The 15,976-nt window shown below is 41.3% G+C and overlaps 1 protein-coding gene across 2 annotated transcripts in view; it reads right to left on the bottom strand.

The window, feature by feature from the left end:
• Positions 1-15,976, bottom strand: part of FAM171A1 (family with sequence similarity 171 member A1) — a 292,982-nt gene that overhangs the window by 29,330 nt on the left and 247,676 nt on the right. The window contains exon 6 of one of the 2 annotated variants that reach the window (XM_033931204.1): positions 4,394-4,510. The exons of the other annotated variant lie outside the window; for it this stretch is intronic. Within the exon in view, the coding sequence (XP_033787095.1) occupies positions 4,394-4,510 (117 nt within the window). The remainder of the gene's footprint in view (positions 1-4,393; positions 4,511-15,976) is intronic. 2 annotated transcript variants of the gene reach the window in all.

Below are 15,976 nucleotides of genomic sequence, written 5' to 3'. Positions count from 1 at the left end.
AGCTATCTCCTCACAAACACAATCCTCTGCAAATCGTTCATGGTCTACCACACCTCCATTCTTTTTGTGTTTGTCTTCCATGGTCTTGTTCTTGGTGCTTCAACTGTGAACATAGAACAGAAATATTTGTTGAGCAATTCAGCCTTATCTTTATCAGCTTCTACATATTCCTCCCCTTTATCTATGAGTCTCACAATGCAACTTTTGTACTTCCTTCTATCACTAACATATCTAAAAAGTGTTGTCTCCCCTGTTTTACCATGTTGGCATTTTTTTCTTCCATTTGCATCTTAGCTTTCCTGACTACTTTACCAGCTTCTCTTAACTTTTGCAGATGTTTATGCCTGTCTTTCTCTTTCTGTGATTTTTTTTATAGTTTATGAAAGCTACCCTCTTTTTCCTTACCTTTTCAGCTACTACTTTTGAGAACCAAAGTGGCCTTCTTTTCCACTTACTTTTACTCACTTTCCTTACAAAATTGTTTGCCGTCCTTACAATAGCTCCTTTCAGTTTTGCCCACTGTTTTCCTTCTTCTTTCAGATGATCCCATCCAAACAGCTCCTTGATGGAATCCTCCATCTGAACAAAGTTAGTTTTTTGGGAAGTCTAGAATATTCACTTTTGAATGAGCCTTCTCTATACCTGTCTTAATATTAAACTACTCCTTCCAGTGATCACTGGATGCTAGATGATCATCCACTGTAACATCATTACAATACAATAAAATACAATACAATATAGGAATTTATATTCCACTACATTACTTGATAGTATTGTATGTAATCCGCACTAAGCCTAAGAGAAGGAACATAAAATCCTAAAGTCACAAAAAGCAACTATAATAATAAAAATACAGAGAATACTAAAATCATCATATTCATTTAGTAAAACAGGCACATTTTCCTCATTCTATACTTTTAAGATAAACTCTAAAAAGATGCGTTTTAAGCAGTTTTCTAAATTTACCCCCTCTTCTATTAAACTGTGCTAGCAATTTGTAGTGCAGAGAGCTGCGCTGAATGGCCCATGCTGCTCCCAATGCTCATAGGAACTCTATGAGTATCGGGAGCAGTGCGGGCCACTCAGCGTGGATCACCACGCTAAAAACTGCTATCGCAGTTTCATAAAAGAGGGGGTTAATGTAAGAAGACTCAGTCCTCAGAATGAGGGAAGAGAGTTCCAGTGTTTCACAGCTTGGTAGGAGAAAGATGTTGTAAAAACCTCATTTAAAATGTACCATATTTTTCGCTCCATAAGATGTACCCGATCATAAGACGCACCCTAGATTTAGAGGAGGAAAACAAAAAAAAAAACATTCTGAACCAAATTCTCCCTACCAGGCGCTGCACTCTACTCTACACTCCTTGCCAGGTTCTGCACCTTGTCCCCCCTCCCTGCCAGGCTCTGTACCCTCTCCCCCCCTCTGGTGGTCTAGTGGTAGGCCAGGATAAGGCACAGGACAGGGACAGGGCACAGGGCAGGCAGGCCTAGTGGCAGGCAGGCAGGCCTAGTGGCCTAGTGACAGACAGGCAGGCAGGTCCCATACCCCCACGTACCCAATACTTTAAATCATCCTCCCATTCCACCCACATACCCCCCAGTACCTTAAATCATCCCCCATACTCCCCAAGTACCCCCTAGTACCTTAAATCATCCCCCATACCCCGTACCCTTTTAAACACCCCGTACCTTTTAAATCATACCCATGTACCTTTTCTTTTTAAAAAAAAAAACCCCAACAAACCCGTACCTTTAAAATTCTTCCTTCCCTCCCTCGATGGCTCCGTACTATTTCCAGGCAGCAGTCACACAAGTCAGGGGTGTGAAGGTCAGGCGTGAGCTTTCCGCGTTCCCTCCTGGCCCTGTGCTGTTTTCTGAATGGCTTCTGGCAGTTCTTGCAAGTCCCATGAGAACTGCCGCCAGCCATTCAGAAAGCAGCATGGGCCCAAGCGAGAGCATGGAAAGCTTGGTCCTGACCTTCGCGCTCCTGACTCATGCGCCTGCTGCCCTGAAATAGTACAGATTGCCTCCTTTTTATGGACTGCTGTAAAGAAGAGTATTATTATTATGAAGAGTATGATCAATATACTGTAAGTTGTCCTTTATATGACTGACTAATTTGGATATATTATAATTATTTATTCAGAGCATTATATGGTTTTGGTTTCACTGACTCACACAAGCATTGTGAAACTACCCAATGAAAGATATGAGTTTCACCTTCAAGTGCCTCTGGTTATTGGTGCTGTATGAGTGATTTCATTATGTGAGGGTGTTTAAATCATACATATTTAAAACAAACTGGAGAAAATATTTATTTAACTCATGTGTAATTAAACTCTGGAATTCATTGCTGGAGAATGTGGTGAAATCAGTTAGCTTAGCAGGGTTTAAAAAAGGTTTGGCTAATTTTCTGAAAGAGAAGTCCATAGACCATTATTGAGAAGGCTTGAGGAAATCCACTGCTTATTCCTAGGATAAGCAGCTTAAAATCTGTTTTACTAATTGGGTTCTAGCTAGGTACTTGGGACTTGGGATGGACTTTCAGTCTGTCCCAGTATGGCAATTCTTATATTACATTTAAGAAAAGAAAAAAGTATAAAAGAAAAACATTTTAAAATAATATATAATTTGTATGAATGAACCTTTGCATATGATCTGGTCAATTTTGATATAGATTGTGTTTATAAGAATCAGACATATTTAAACCTTTTGTAATTGGTACCCAGATAGGGGCGACTAAAAAACACTGACTGCTGTGGGCTGAGCACTGGCTGGGAAGAATGCTAGTAGGCTTTTTCCTTCCCTTCCAGTGCAGCATCTTTTGTGGCAGTGGCAGGCACATCACTGATCTGTGTATTCTCCTTATTTTTCTTTAGTCTGAAGCTCTGCTGGTGCAAACTGCAGGTCTGGACTCTTTGGAGGAAGTGGCGATTGCAACTGCAGGAATAAGCTGCAGCACATATGGGAGGGATGGTTGCTGCAGCGGGAAAATCCTTAGATTCTGTATATCTCAGTGACAGAAGCAGAAGAAAAAGATCAAAAGGAATGGGTCTGCACCAACAAGAAATGCACCCAATCCCCAAGCAATGATATTTAGCCCCCCTTTTATGAAGCCAAGCTAGTGTTTTTTAATCACAGGCCTCAGCGGTAAAAGCTCCAACACTCATGAGTGACGGAACTTTTACCGCTGCGGCCGGTGATAAAAAACCCACTAACAAGGCTTCGTAAAAGGGGGGCGTTTAGTTATCATTTGTTTTCCTCACTTAGTAGGAAAGTTGCAGTTCCTACTGTTTGATTAAATGACTTAAGAGGACAGGACTTTTCATTCGCATCCTCCCATACAAAAAGTTCCTCAGGGCAGATCCTGGGTGTATTCTGTTTTTTTTTAACAGGAAATTAAAAGTGATAACACTTTTTTTTTTTTGTCATTAATCCAGAAAAGCCAGAAATTGCGCTACTAAAAGATTTAGTGGGTGCTAACAATTAGCGTGGGCATTATGGGGTCCTTTTACTAAGGTGCGCTAGCCGTTTTAGCGGCTAAACAGTAACGCGTCCATTATGTCCTATGGACGCGTTAGCGTTTCGCGTGCGCTAAAACGGCTAGCGCGCCTTAGTAAAAGGACCCCATAATTCCTATGGGCTTCTTAGCGGTTAGCACACGCTCCATCAATTAGTGTACCTTAGTACAAGGTGTCCATGGGGGAAAGAAAGTGAATGCTAGGGCAGAATCTCCTCAATGGACAGATGTGAACTTCAGGAAAATTCTGCAGGGATTTTGTTTGTTTTTACATATTTTAGTGAGTTTACTCCAATAAAAGACTTGTATCCCTTTGGTGGTTGTGACATCTCCAGTGCCTCTTTTTGTTGCTTTTTCCATATTAGCTCAAGGCTTTGTTTCTTCTTTTTTGTTCTCTGGTTTTTGGGATTAGCACAGAGCTGATCTGTATATTATTAAGTTCCTAAATACCACCATATACAAATGTCCTAGCATGGGTACATTGGCCTCTAGGATAAGCTGCATAAAATCTGTTTTACACTTTTGTGACCTGGACTTGGGGGGGGGGGGGGAGAAGCAAACAGGGCAATCACCTTAGTCCTCCAAATTAAAAGAGGCTCCCCAATCGACCTGAAGCTTGAGAAGACACAGCCTGTCAGCGGGCTTTCGGGTTCCTATCAAATATCTCCCAAAATGTACAAGAAAACAAGAAAGGAATTACAGCGTAAAAAGAAAGCTTCAAATAATAACCTTAATACAATGCAAATGTTAAGACTACACGATCAGAGACAGAGCCACATAATTAGTACAGCTGTTATCTAGGGGATGCTGTATGCTGTCAACAGCTGGAGAAACAAACAGCTATGAGGTGAGTAATCAGAGCCAAAGACCTACCTGGGTTAGATGGAGACATGGCAGCAACCCAGTAGCCCAGCTGAGGTGCGATGTAAGTCCAGGTAAGCTGATTCCCCTCCTGCTGTACCAGACCTAAGCTACTCTTCAGCCACGTTCCTGCAGGACAGCCAGAACACAAAGCACACTGCAAAACCTGAGGTATGACAGCTTCAGAGTATGCTAACTGAAACAAAACACAAACCACCTTTTATTTTTCCTTTTTATCCCTAGCTCAGCAAGCCTTAACTAGAACTGTAGGGGTTCAGTATTCAGCTGACAGTGGTGTCTTGTCCAGGGTTAGTAAACACCAAAAAGTCCAACAGGAAATAGAACCCACGGGTATAAAACAGTACAAAAGGAAGTGGGAACGGACAATAAGCACTCTACTGAAGAACGCTGATGTAAAACCAACTTGTTTATTTCATAAAAGGACACAAGCAGAAGCTGTGGACTCGACACAGCACTGTGTTTTGGCGTCTGAGGAACGCCTGCATCAGGGGTCACTAAAAATGGAACCAAACCTGTGACATATATGTTCACAGATGACAGGTCTGGGATAAAACAAAGCTTGGTCCAGATAACATGCCAGAGTAACCAAAAACACTGAAAAACTTTTTGAAAATGCTTCCATAGATTTTCAGTGTTTTTGGCATGTTAGTTGGACCGAGCTTTGTTTTATCCCAGACCTGTCATCTGTGAACATATACGCCACAGGTTTGGTTCCATTTTTAGTGACCTCTGATGCAGGTGTTCCTCAGACACCGAAACACAGTGCTGTGTCAGGTCCAAAGCTTCTGCTTGTGTCCTTTTATGAAATAAACAAGTTGGTCTTGTCTAGGATTACCATATAGCTCCAGTAAAAGGAGGGTACATTGAGATATCCAGGTTTTATTTCCATTGAAAGCAATGGAATTAAGAACATCTGAGTTTTACTCCGTCCTCCATTTTCTGGAGCCATATGGTACTCCCAAGTCTTGCCGAGTGCTGCTGATGTTATCCCCACAAATTCAGTGTTGGCCAACGTCCATGCTCTGGCATTGAATTTCCAGGTATACAAGAGTAGCAAAAGCATAGCTGTTTGAGTGCAATATTCAGCACTTAACCAGTTATGGTGAATCACAAAGACAGAACTGACTTTTATGTAGTTATCTTGGCTGGTTAAGTGCTGAATTTAACATTTTAGCATTTAACTGGCCAAGTGCTGACTCCGCCCCTGGAACATCCCCAAAATAGTGGATTTTGGTTTGGGCGCTAACCAGACATTTCCAATGAACATGCCCGGTTAGCCCTGGACAGGTGATTTAAACAGCAAGAAGCCTCTACTGGCCCTTTAAATCATTTTAAATATCAGGCCCATAAAATTTCCAGAAATTCTGAAGCAATTGGAATAACTTTTTTCTTTTTCTAATCTTGTAACAAATGAATTCTATACATTGTTACCATTCTATACTTTTGTTACCATTTTTAAGACAGAAAATTCACTAGGGACAGTTCAGTTTTAACATAAGACTAAGGCATTTCTATTTTTACATTTCATGTTTAGCATATGTTTATTTTACAAATATTCTGTGCTAGAAAGACCTGCAAGCTGGTGCAACCTAAATATCTGAACAGGTCAGTTCCAAATAAGGGAGTGGAGTTGAAAATAAAAATTACACTGTACTAGATGAAAGGTAATATTCATTATCTGAAATCAGAAACAGTCTGCCTGTATTCAATATTATCTATAGCTGAAAAAAGAAACTGAAGTGGACTTATGGGATGTGTGAAGTTTTGAGTTCTCTGATGTACCAGTTAAAAAATGTGATATGTCAGAACTTGGATTCTGAGCTTGGGAAAAGATAAGTAATAATTAGTGAAACTTGAAAATACTAAATTCCAATTGGCCCAGGTGCCTAAGGCCCCTCCTATGGGCAGGGCTTTAGACACATGGGCCAACCGAATCTTTGGGAGCAGAGGTAAGCAGCAAGAATCTTAAAATCTACAAGTTCTGAGTTACATACAAATCCGACTTAAGAACAGCTTAAAAAATGTAACTTGTTCTTAACCTGGGGACTGCCTGTACTGAGGAGTTTTATTATTTCTGAATCAAAAATACTTGGATAAACAGATAAAGATGAGGTTGCTCAGGTATTATGTGAATGTGTGAGTTGAAACTAATCTGATTTCATATCAGAAGCATATTTTTTGTTTTCCTGGGAGGGTCAGTTTAGGGATAAAAAAAATTATCTGCTCTTTTGTACATGTAGTTAGAAATGCATGGCCTCAGAATAAGAAGACACTGACTTTAGCCTGCATTTATCCAGGGAGGTTAAGGTTGTGTTTCCTTTCATTTATTTACAGATAGGATAGAAGCAAACATCCGGATCTTCAGTTGAGCTACTGGTTCCAGATAGGTGATGTGATAACAACTCATCAATACCCAGCATAAGAAAGCAATGGTACAAGTGAAAATAGAGTTAAAAAATACTTTATTTTTGTGTGCACACACATATATACATTTTTTGTATTTTATTGAACTCTGAGACTGAGAAACACTCTCTGGTTTTAAAAGTCACCTAGTCAAATACTTACTTGTGGTTCTGAATGTCCTGGAACAAAGTTGGTATTAAGTTGAAAAGAAAGACATGTTTGTTTGAAGTTTGAATATTATTATTAACTATAATGATGTTATCAATGTAAAGTTGATCACATGTGAATGGTAAATTAGCTTTGCTATTCATTTATATTTAAATTTAATTTACCTTGTTTAAACTATATCTAATAACAACGATTGTTGGGCATACTTATTTAATTTTCTTTCACCCTCAACTGTTCTTGTTTTTTTAGTGTATGGAACAAAACAGTGGAACCAGGTCCTGGAGTCCAGGAGTTAAAATATCACAGTTTATTGGTATTCACAACAAATCAGTGTCACAATAAAATCAAAATCCAACAGATGCCAACAAGATAAAAACATCAAAACATCAAAATTGTACTGTGTTTGAGGTAAACAGACCCTACACTGTCCGTGTTTTGGCAAATAATTGCCTTCCTCATGGGTCCTTAGAATAATAAACGAGCATCCAGATAGATATTGAGTGACTTATCAGAACAAACCTTAACAGAGTGGGCTAGCGTTCAGACAGATGGTAGTATGCCAAAACAGGCTTACAGGCATCAGATTATACAACTGTTAGTCAGATCCTCTGGTAGCATGATTTGTACAGGAAAGAATATTAAGTATACTGTGATATTTTAACTCCTGGACTCCAGGGCCTGGTTCCACTGTTTTGTTCCATATCCTTTGACTTTTGTGGCACCTAGGTCCATTGCTGTGGAAGGTAGGATTGCCTTTATGGCGTAGACCACCCCACAGTGTTTATCATTTTTCAGGAGGCATTGTTTTCTTAGTTGTAACAAATACAAATATTTAAATGTTGAACCTCTGTGTTGGTGTGAATTGAATGGGGAAACTTATTGAAACATCTGACTATGATTATTACATCTCATATATTTTATTGTAATACACTTCTCCCTCCGTATTCGCGGTTTCAGCAATTGCGGTTTTGATTATTCACAGTTTTTAGCTTGCTGGCTCCTCCCCACAAATTTCATCAGCTTGCATAGAGAAATCGCTGATTCCAAGCGTTTACAGAGAAAATTGCTGATTCCCAGCACTTTCTTCACCGTGTTTTGCCTGTCCTTCAAGAACAGGCCAGGTCTCCCACCATGTTATTCGCAGTTTTACCATATTTATGTTGGTTTTTAATAGAAAACAGTGAATAACATATGAAAAAGTTATTTGCGGTTTTTCTGTATTTGTGGTTCTGTTAATCCCCTATCACAGCGAATAAGGAGGGAGAAGTGTAATTAAATTGTAATATAATTGCATCACATCACCACTAGAGGTTTTTTCTATATATAGTCCTGCCTCAGAAAGGAATGTCCAGCTCCAAAACAATGAGATCTTCAGCTGCCAGTCAGACTGAAGTCTTAGACCCCTATGGACCCATGTGTAAAGAGGGGAGATGGAACGCAGTTGACACTTTAAAAGCCCAAATGGACCACTATGGGAGCCAAAACAGCCTACACTCAAGCTTCTGATAATTAATCAGAGGATGAGCTAGCTTCTAGGGGAATGAACCCCATGCTCCTTATTTATTTAAGCAAACTGGCTGAACAGGTACCCGAGAGACTAGCCTGCCAGCTGCAGACACCTAGTCTGCTTCTTTTCCCGGATAGAATTGCCTCAGTAATGCGGACAAAACCCCATAAATCCAAAGACAAAAATGACAAAACCCACTAGAAGATTACAAATTAGTTATCCACAAAACGAAAAAGGCCTACTATACCAAACTTCTACAACAAATCCCAAACAAATATAAGAACCTCTTATACTGACAAAAGCTTGCTGACAGCCTCACAAGGAAACTGCCAAGACCTACAAACCAGCTAACAGTGAAACCCTCTCCACCTTCTTCCAAGAAAAAATTGACAGAATATGTTCGAATCTTGATTCCACATTCTATACCTCGCCAAACAACTAAAACAACTCCTACCCAGATAGAAACCCGAGATCTGAAGCCCTAAGTCACTTTGAACCAGTTTCTCACAATGACATCGCCAAAACAATCAGCACATTACGACCCTCCAGCTCCATCTGTGTCCACCCAACCTCCTGATGTTCACAAGGGACGTCTTCACTAAATCAATCCTTCCACTAATAAATTCCTCCCTTCAAACAGGAATAGTACCACAAAGTTGGAAATCAGCCATCATCAGACCTATCTTAAAAAACAAAAAACATATTGGACCCAAATGACCCTAGTAACTACAGACCAGTTTCAAACCTTCCATTTATCTCCAAGATCCTAGAAAAAGCTGTACTATCGCAAATCCATACCTTCATTGACAAACAAGACGCCCTCTCCTCCTACCAATGTGGTGTCAGGAAATTCCACAGCACGGAAACAGTCCTGGCAAACATCATTGATGACTGCTGGAACATGCTAGACAAAGCAAACATTACATTACATTAGTGACTTCTATTCCGCCAATACCTTGCAGTTCTAGGCGGATTGCAAAAGATAAGAACTGGACATTTCCAGGAGAATTACAGGATAGGATACTAATTACATGATTGAGTCTTATCTGGGAAATTTACAAGATTGAGAATAGTTAAGGTGATGTATTAGTTTGTCTTGATAAATTTTCTGAGTAGAGGGTTTTAATTTCCTTTCGGATTGTTTTATTGGTTCTTCTAGACCTCAGTGCTGTATTTGACACCATCGATCATCCCTGCCTCCTTTCCAGACTCGCAGATATTGGAATCCATGAAACTGCACTCCATTGGTTCTCATCATTCCTAAGCCAAAGAACTTAAAATGTTCTAAGAACTGTTCTTTTGGGACACGGTAGACCCCGCATTCGACCACATCAACCCCAAAGAATTCGTGACTCACTGGCGTACACTAAGTGAATCTACATTGAATGAGCTAGCCCCAATAAAAACTAAAAATAAAATCTGTAGACCCTCAGACAAATGGTTCGACACCGAATTACTCCATCTAAAAAGGCACTGTAGACACCTCGAAAGAATATGGAAAAAACAGAAACAAGACCAAACTAAAGCAGCATGGAGAAACCAAATCAAACAGTATAAAATCAAACTAAAGGAAAAACGAAAAGCCTACTACTCCAAACTAATTGGAACTGAAACTCCAGATTCAAAAGTACTCTTCAATCTTGTAAGAAAACTCACTGACACTAAACCTTTCCTAGCCACCCAAGGAACCCAATGTCCATCAGCCCACCACTTAGCAGACTATTTCAAGCACAAAATCACCACTATCAGAACCACCTTCAACAACTCATTAACCATCCTCGATGAGATTTTAATAAACCCAACAATAGATGAAGCCTTAGTAGCAGACAGAACTTGGTCTAACTTCCCTAAAGTACAATGGACCGACTTGAACCGGCTATACAACAAATACAGTCAAAAATCATGTGATCTGAATAACTGCCCATCGTACCTGCTAACAACCCCATCCATCAAGTTCAAAGCCAGCCTCATGAACTGGATACAATCTACCCTCACTGATGGCCAGTTCCCATCAGAACTAGGCGAGATAATTATCACACCAATACCGAAAGACCTCAAAGCCCCAACCAATAACCCAGCCAACTACAGACCCATCGCCTCAATCCCATTATATGTCAAACTAATAGAAGGTCTCGTAGCTCAATATCTCTCCAACTACCTAGAAGACCACAACATACTTCATCCATCACAATCAGGATTCAGAAAAAACCACAGCACAGAGACACTGCTTGTATCTCTAATGGATATAGCCCGACAGCACCTCAGTAAAGGAAACAGAATACTAATCATCCTACTAGATCTCTCAGCAGCTTTCGACCTAGTAGACCACTCCATTCTACTCCAGATACTAGACGCCATAGGGATCTCAGGTAGGGTGCTCAACTGGTTTCAAGGATTCTTTAAAACTAGAACATATAAAGTAAAGTCAAAAGATCTAATATCGGACCCTTGGTCAAACCCCTGCGGAGTACCGCAAGGATCTCCATTATCGCCCATACTTTGCAATCTCTTCGTATCCTCCCTAGGCACAATCCTAGACACCCTAAATATAGTATCATTCAGCTATGCAGACGACATAACAATCCTTCTCCTCTTCAACATTCAAGACCCCAACTCATCAGGACGCCTAAAAACAATATTGGAAATCATAGAAACATGGATGACAAACCACAAACTGAAGTTGAACACGGATAAAACCAAATTCCTTCTGCTAGAAAAAAACAAAGAACCAACCTTAACTGAATTGGTGGCAAATGCAATCAAATATCCAATACAGCCCACGCTTAAAATTCTGGGAGTATCGATAGACAGGTGCTGCACAATACAGATACACACCAACAAAACTATCCAAAAAGCTTTCTTCACCATGCGCAACCTGCGGAAAATAAGAAAATTTTTTGACAAAGCACAATACAGGATCATAGTCCAATCACTAGTGCTAGGACTTGTAGACTACTGCAACATCCTTTATCTACCTTGTCCCACTTACATGATTAAACAACTACAGACAGTACAGAACACAGCTCTCAGACTCATCTATTCGCTAGGAAAACATGATCACATCACCAATGCCTATCTAGACTCTCACTGGCTACCGATACGAGCAAGAACACAATTCAAACTATACTGTCTACTATTCAAAGTACTAAACGGAACTGCACCTATCTACCTAAACAGCCGCCTACACTGAAACCTTTCACCCAGAATAAGGAGAACCCAGATCCCGTTCACCTACCCTCCACTCAAAGGCACCAGACGCAAAAATCTATACGACAACCTACTTGCTATACAGGCAGCGAAAATTGACCCCACTATCTCCAAACTGCTGACCACAACTACTGACTATAAAGCATTTCGAAAAGATATCAAAACCATACTATTCAAAAAACACATACCAACAACATAATCTCCCCTCATCTCCTATCCCCTCCGCACCTTCCCTGCAATTCCTCCCCTCAGGCAACATCTTATAAAGTCGCTATGACGATACGTCAATACATACCCGGAAACATTGAAACCACCAAATATCTCAAAATGACCGATACCTCCACCTATAAACAGAATCTAGCTCTCTGTAATGTAAAGTTATGATATGTAAAATAACGTAAGGTAAAGCAAAAGGAAAATACGAAGAGGGGCTGGCCAGGGAGGCGAAAAACTTCAAGGCATTCTTCAGTTACGTAAAGGGGAAGCGACCAGCGAAAGATGAGGTGGGGCCGTTGGACGATGGGGATAGGAAGGGAGTGATTAAGGAGGATAAAGAGATAGCTGAGAGGTTGAACACGTTCTTCTCGTCGGTTTTCACGAGAGAAGATATATCTAATATACCGGACTCAGAGGAGCTCATGAGTGGGGAACAGGCTAAAAAATTGGAGCACATAGAGGTAAGTAAGGAGGATGTCCTCAAACAGATATACAGGTTAAAATGCGGCAAATCACCGGGTCCGGACGGGATCCACCCAAGGGTTCTGAAGGAACTAAGACAAGAAATAGCGGGCACAATCCAGCATGTTTGCAACCTATCCTTAAGAACTGGAGTGGTACCAGAGGACTGGAGATTGGCGAATGTCACACCTATCTTCAAAAAGGGATCGAGGGGTGACCCCGGGAACTACAGGCCGGTGAGCCTGACTTCGATTATAGGGAAGATGGTGGAAGCTATGATCAAGGACAGCATTTGCGAGCACATTGAGAGAAATGGCCTACTGAGAAAAAGCCAGCACGGATTCTGTAAGGGAAGGTCGTGCTTAACGAACCTTCTGTACTTCTTTGAGGGAATAAGCAGTCGGGTGGACAATGGGGAACCCGTCGACATCATTTACCTCGATTTCCAAAAGGCTTTCGACAAGGTTCCACATGAAAGGCTGCTTAGGAAGCTGTGGAACCACGGGGTGGGAGGGGATGTGCACAGATGGATCGAGCACTGGTTGTCGGGTAGACTGCAGAGGGTCGGAGTAAAGGGCCAATTTTCTGACTGGCGGGGAGTCACGAGCGGTGTGCCACAGGGATCGGTGCTGGGGCCTTTACTCTTCAACATATTTATCAATGACCTGGAAAAGGAGGCAAAGTGCGAGGTTATAAAATTTGCAGATGATACCAAACTGTGCGGCAGAGTTAGCTCCAGGGAGGAGTGTGAAGACCTGCAAAGAGACCTAGACAAGCTGGAAGACTGGGCAAACAAATGGCAAATGCGCTTTAACGTGAAAAAATGCAAGGTCATGCATATAGGGAAAAAGAACCCGTTGTTCAACTACAAAATGGGGGGGGCATTGTTGGGAGAAAGCAATCTTGAGAGAGACTTGGGTGTGCTGGTGGATGCATCACTGAAGCCATCTGCACAGTGTGCAGCGGCCTCGAAAAAAGCCAACAGGATGCTGGGCATCATAAAGAGGGGCATAACAACCAGGACGTGGGAAGTCATCATGCCATTGTATCGATCGATGGTGCGTCCTCATCTGGAATACTGTGTTCAATATTGGTCGCCGTACCTCAAGAAAGACATGGCGGTACTTGAGAGAATCCAAAGGAGAGCAACGAAACTGGTAAGAGGGCTGGAACACTGCCCATACGCCGAGAGGTTGGACAGGCTGGGGCTCTTCTCTCTGGAAAAAAGGAGGCTCAGGGGTGATATGATAGAGACCTTCAAGATCATGAGGGGCATAGAGACGGTGGATAGGGACAGATTCTTCAGGCTGAAGGGGACAACAGGTACGAGGGGGCATTCGGAGAAACTGAAGGGAGATAGGTTCAAAACAAATGCAAGGAAGTTTTTCTTCACCCAATGGGTCGTGGACACTTGGAATGCGCTACCGGAGGAAGTGATCGGGCAGAGTACGGTACAGGGATTCAAACAGAGACTGGACAGATTCCTGGGGGATAAAGGGATCGTGGGATTCTGAGAAAGTATAGAAACCCAACCAGGTCGTGCATGTGCAAGACCGGAGGGCTAGGACTTCGATGGGAAGATAGGACTCATCAGGAAACCAAGGTGGCATGGGGGCCCCTTCTGGTGATTTAGACAGGTCATGACCTGTTTGGGCCGCCGCGGGAGCGGACTGCTGGGCGTGATGGACCTATGGTCTGACCCGGCGGAGGCACTGCTTATGTTCTTATGTTATGTTCTTATGTAAGTACTGTAAGGTAATGTAAAGTAAAGGAATGTAAAACTACGTAAAGTTATGTACGAAAAGTCATGTAAAGTAAGGTATGCAAAATTTGTAAAGTAATGTAAAGTATTGTATTGTCATCGCCTGGAAATGACCAGCCATCTTCTAATGTAATCCGCTTAGAACCGCAAGGTACAAGCGGAATAGAAATCACTAATGTAATGTAATGTTCTATCACAACCAAAACTGATAAAATATGGAGTACCACAGGGTGCCCTCCTATCCCTTCTACTCTTCAACCTCTTTATCAAACTAGTAATAGATATTGCCTTAAAATACCAGATAAAAATCCACTCCTTTGCTGACAACATACAACTATAACTGCCACTAGGTTCAAACAGACACCCAAATATCCAAACTACACAACTGTTTTATGGAAATAAAAATCTGAATGTCTCTAACCAGCTCCAAGTAAACACCGTAAAAACTGAGCTCCTTTGGATATAGAAAGATAACTCTGCAGTTGTTCACTCATTCTTTGATCTCCTGGTAATCCACCACCCTAACAGCCAAAGACAATGTACACAGCCTAGGAGTCACCCTTGATTCAAAACTATCACTCTGACCATATCTCTCGAATGGTATCCACCTCATTCTACTACTTCTAGCAACTCCAAAAAATCAGAAGATATTTTTCAGAATCCGACATTTTGCAGCTAATCTATGCCTTTGTCCTCTCCCGCATGGACTACTGCAACACACTACTACACGGTCTCACTTAAAAAAAAATCTACATAGAATACAAGTACAAAATGCAACCAACCTCCTCCTAAAAAAACCTTGACATACACGATCCAATCGCCCCAGCACCGTGTGCAGCTCACTGGCTACCTATCAACAAATGATGTGTATTCAAGGGCCTGGTAATGGCTTACACAGTCTTCCACAACGTGGTACCAACCTATATGGCCTCCAAACTACCACCTTATACCTCAAACCGGCAACTTCACTCGCAAGAAGAAAAAAAGACTATTCCCACCTTCAGGATGCTCCCTTTGCCTTGAGATTGCCCGGAAAAGATCCTATTCACACTATTTATCCCACCTCTGGAACCAATTACCACCAAACATCAGATCACTAGAAAGACTACTGAACTTCAGGAAGGCAATAAAAAAAAAAAATCACCTCTTCCTCCAAACTCCCATAAAATAACTCCAGCTTAAATACAATGTCTACACAACAAGATCAGCCATCATTGATTCTACCATGCCCTTCCATGCATTCCATACCATATCATATCTAACACATCTTCTCAAGCGCTATTATGTATTACATTGCCTTGCCATGCACTGTCATTGCTGAAACTTCCACATTTTGCCAGACAATCCATACTATACCATACCATGCATATATTACTATTCAAAGTTATGTATTGTCCTACCAGGTCATGCACTGTTACGTTCTATACCATGTATTGTCATGCATCATAATCCACTACCAAGCCTATTAGTTACTAGAATGTCATACCAAATCCATATAACATCACCATCACCGTATGAGGTCTTATTCTGTCATATCCTATTAAGCATTGCCATGCTGTTTGAATACTACCATGCTCCCCCCCATATTGTCCTATCATGTCACGATCTAAAATGTATCATCATGCTGTACATCTCTATACTCTGTTATGTTTTATGATGTTTACCCTGGTATGTTTTATTATGTATGTAAACTTGTAACCCGTTCTGAGAGGACGGGATATAAATCCAAATAAATAAAAAAATGTTAACAGAGCAGATCAGAGAGGCACCTTCCAGCTTGCGTGCAGAAAGGAAAACTAAAGGGGGCAGCACAATGCACTGGATAAGGAGGAGGAGTTGAAAACTGTGA

Source organism: Geotrypetes seraphini, chromosome 2 (genome assembly GCF_902459505.1).
Source record: "Geotrypetes seraphini chromosome 2, aGeoSer1.1, whole genome shotgun sequence".
Classification (NCBI taxonomy): domain Eukaryota; kingdom Metazoa; phylum Chordata; class Amphibia; order Gymnophiona; family Dermophiidae; genus Geotrypetes; species Geotrypetes seraphini.
The sequence above is the reverse complement of the archived record's forward strand: the minus strand, read 5'-3'. Positions and strand labels throughout refer to the sequence as shown.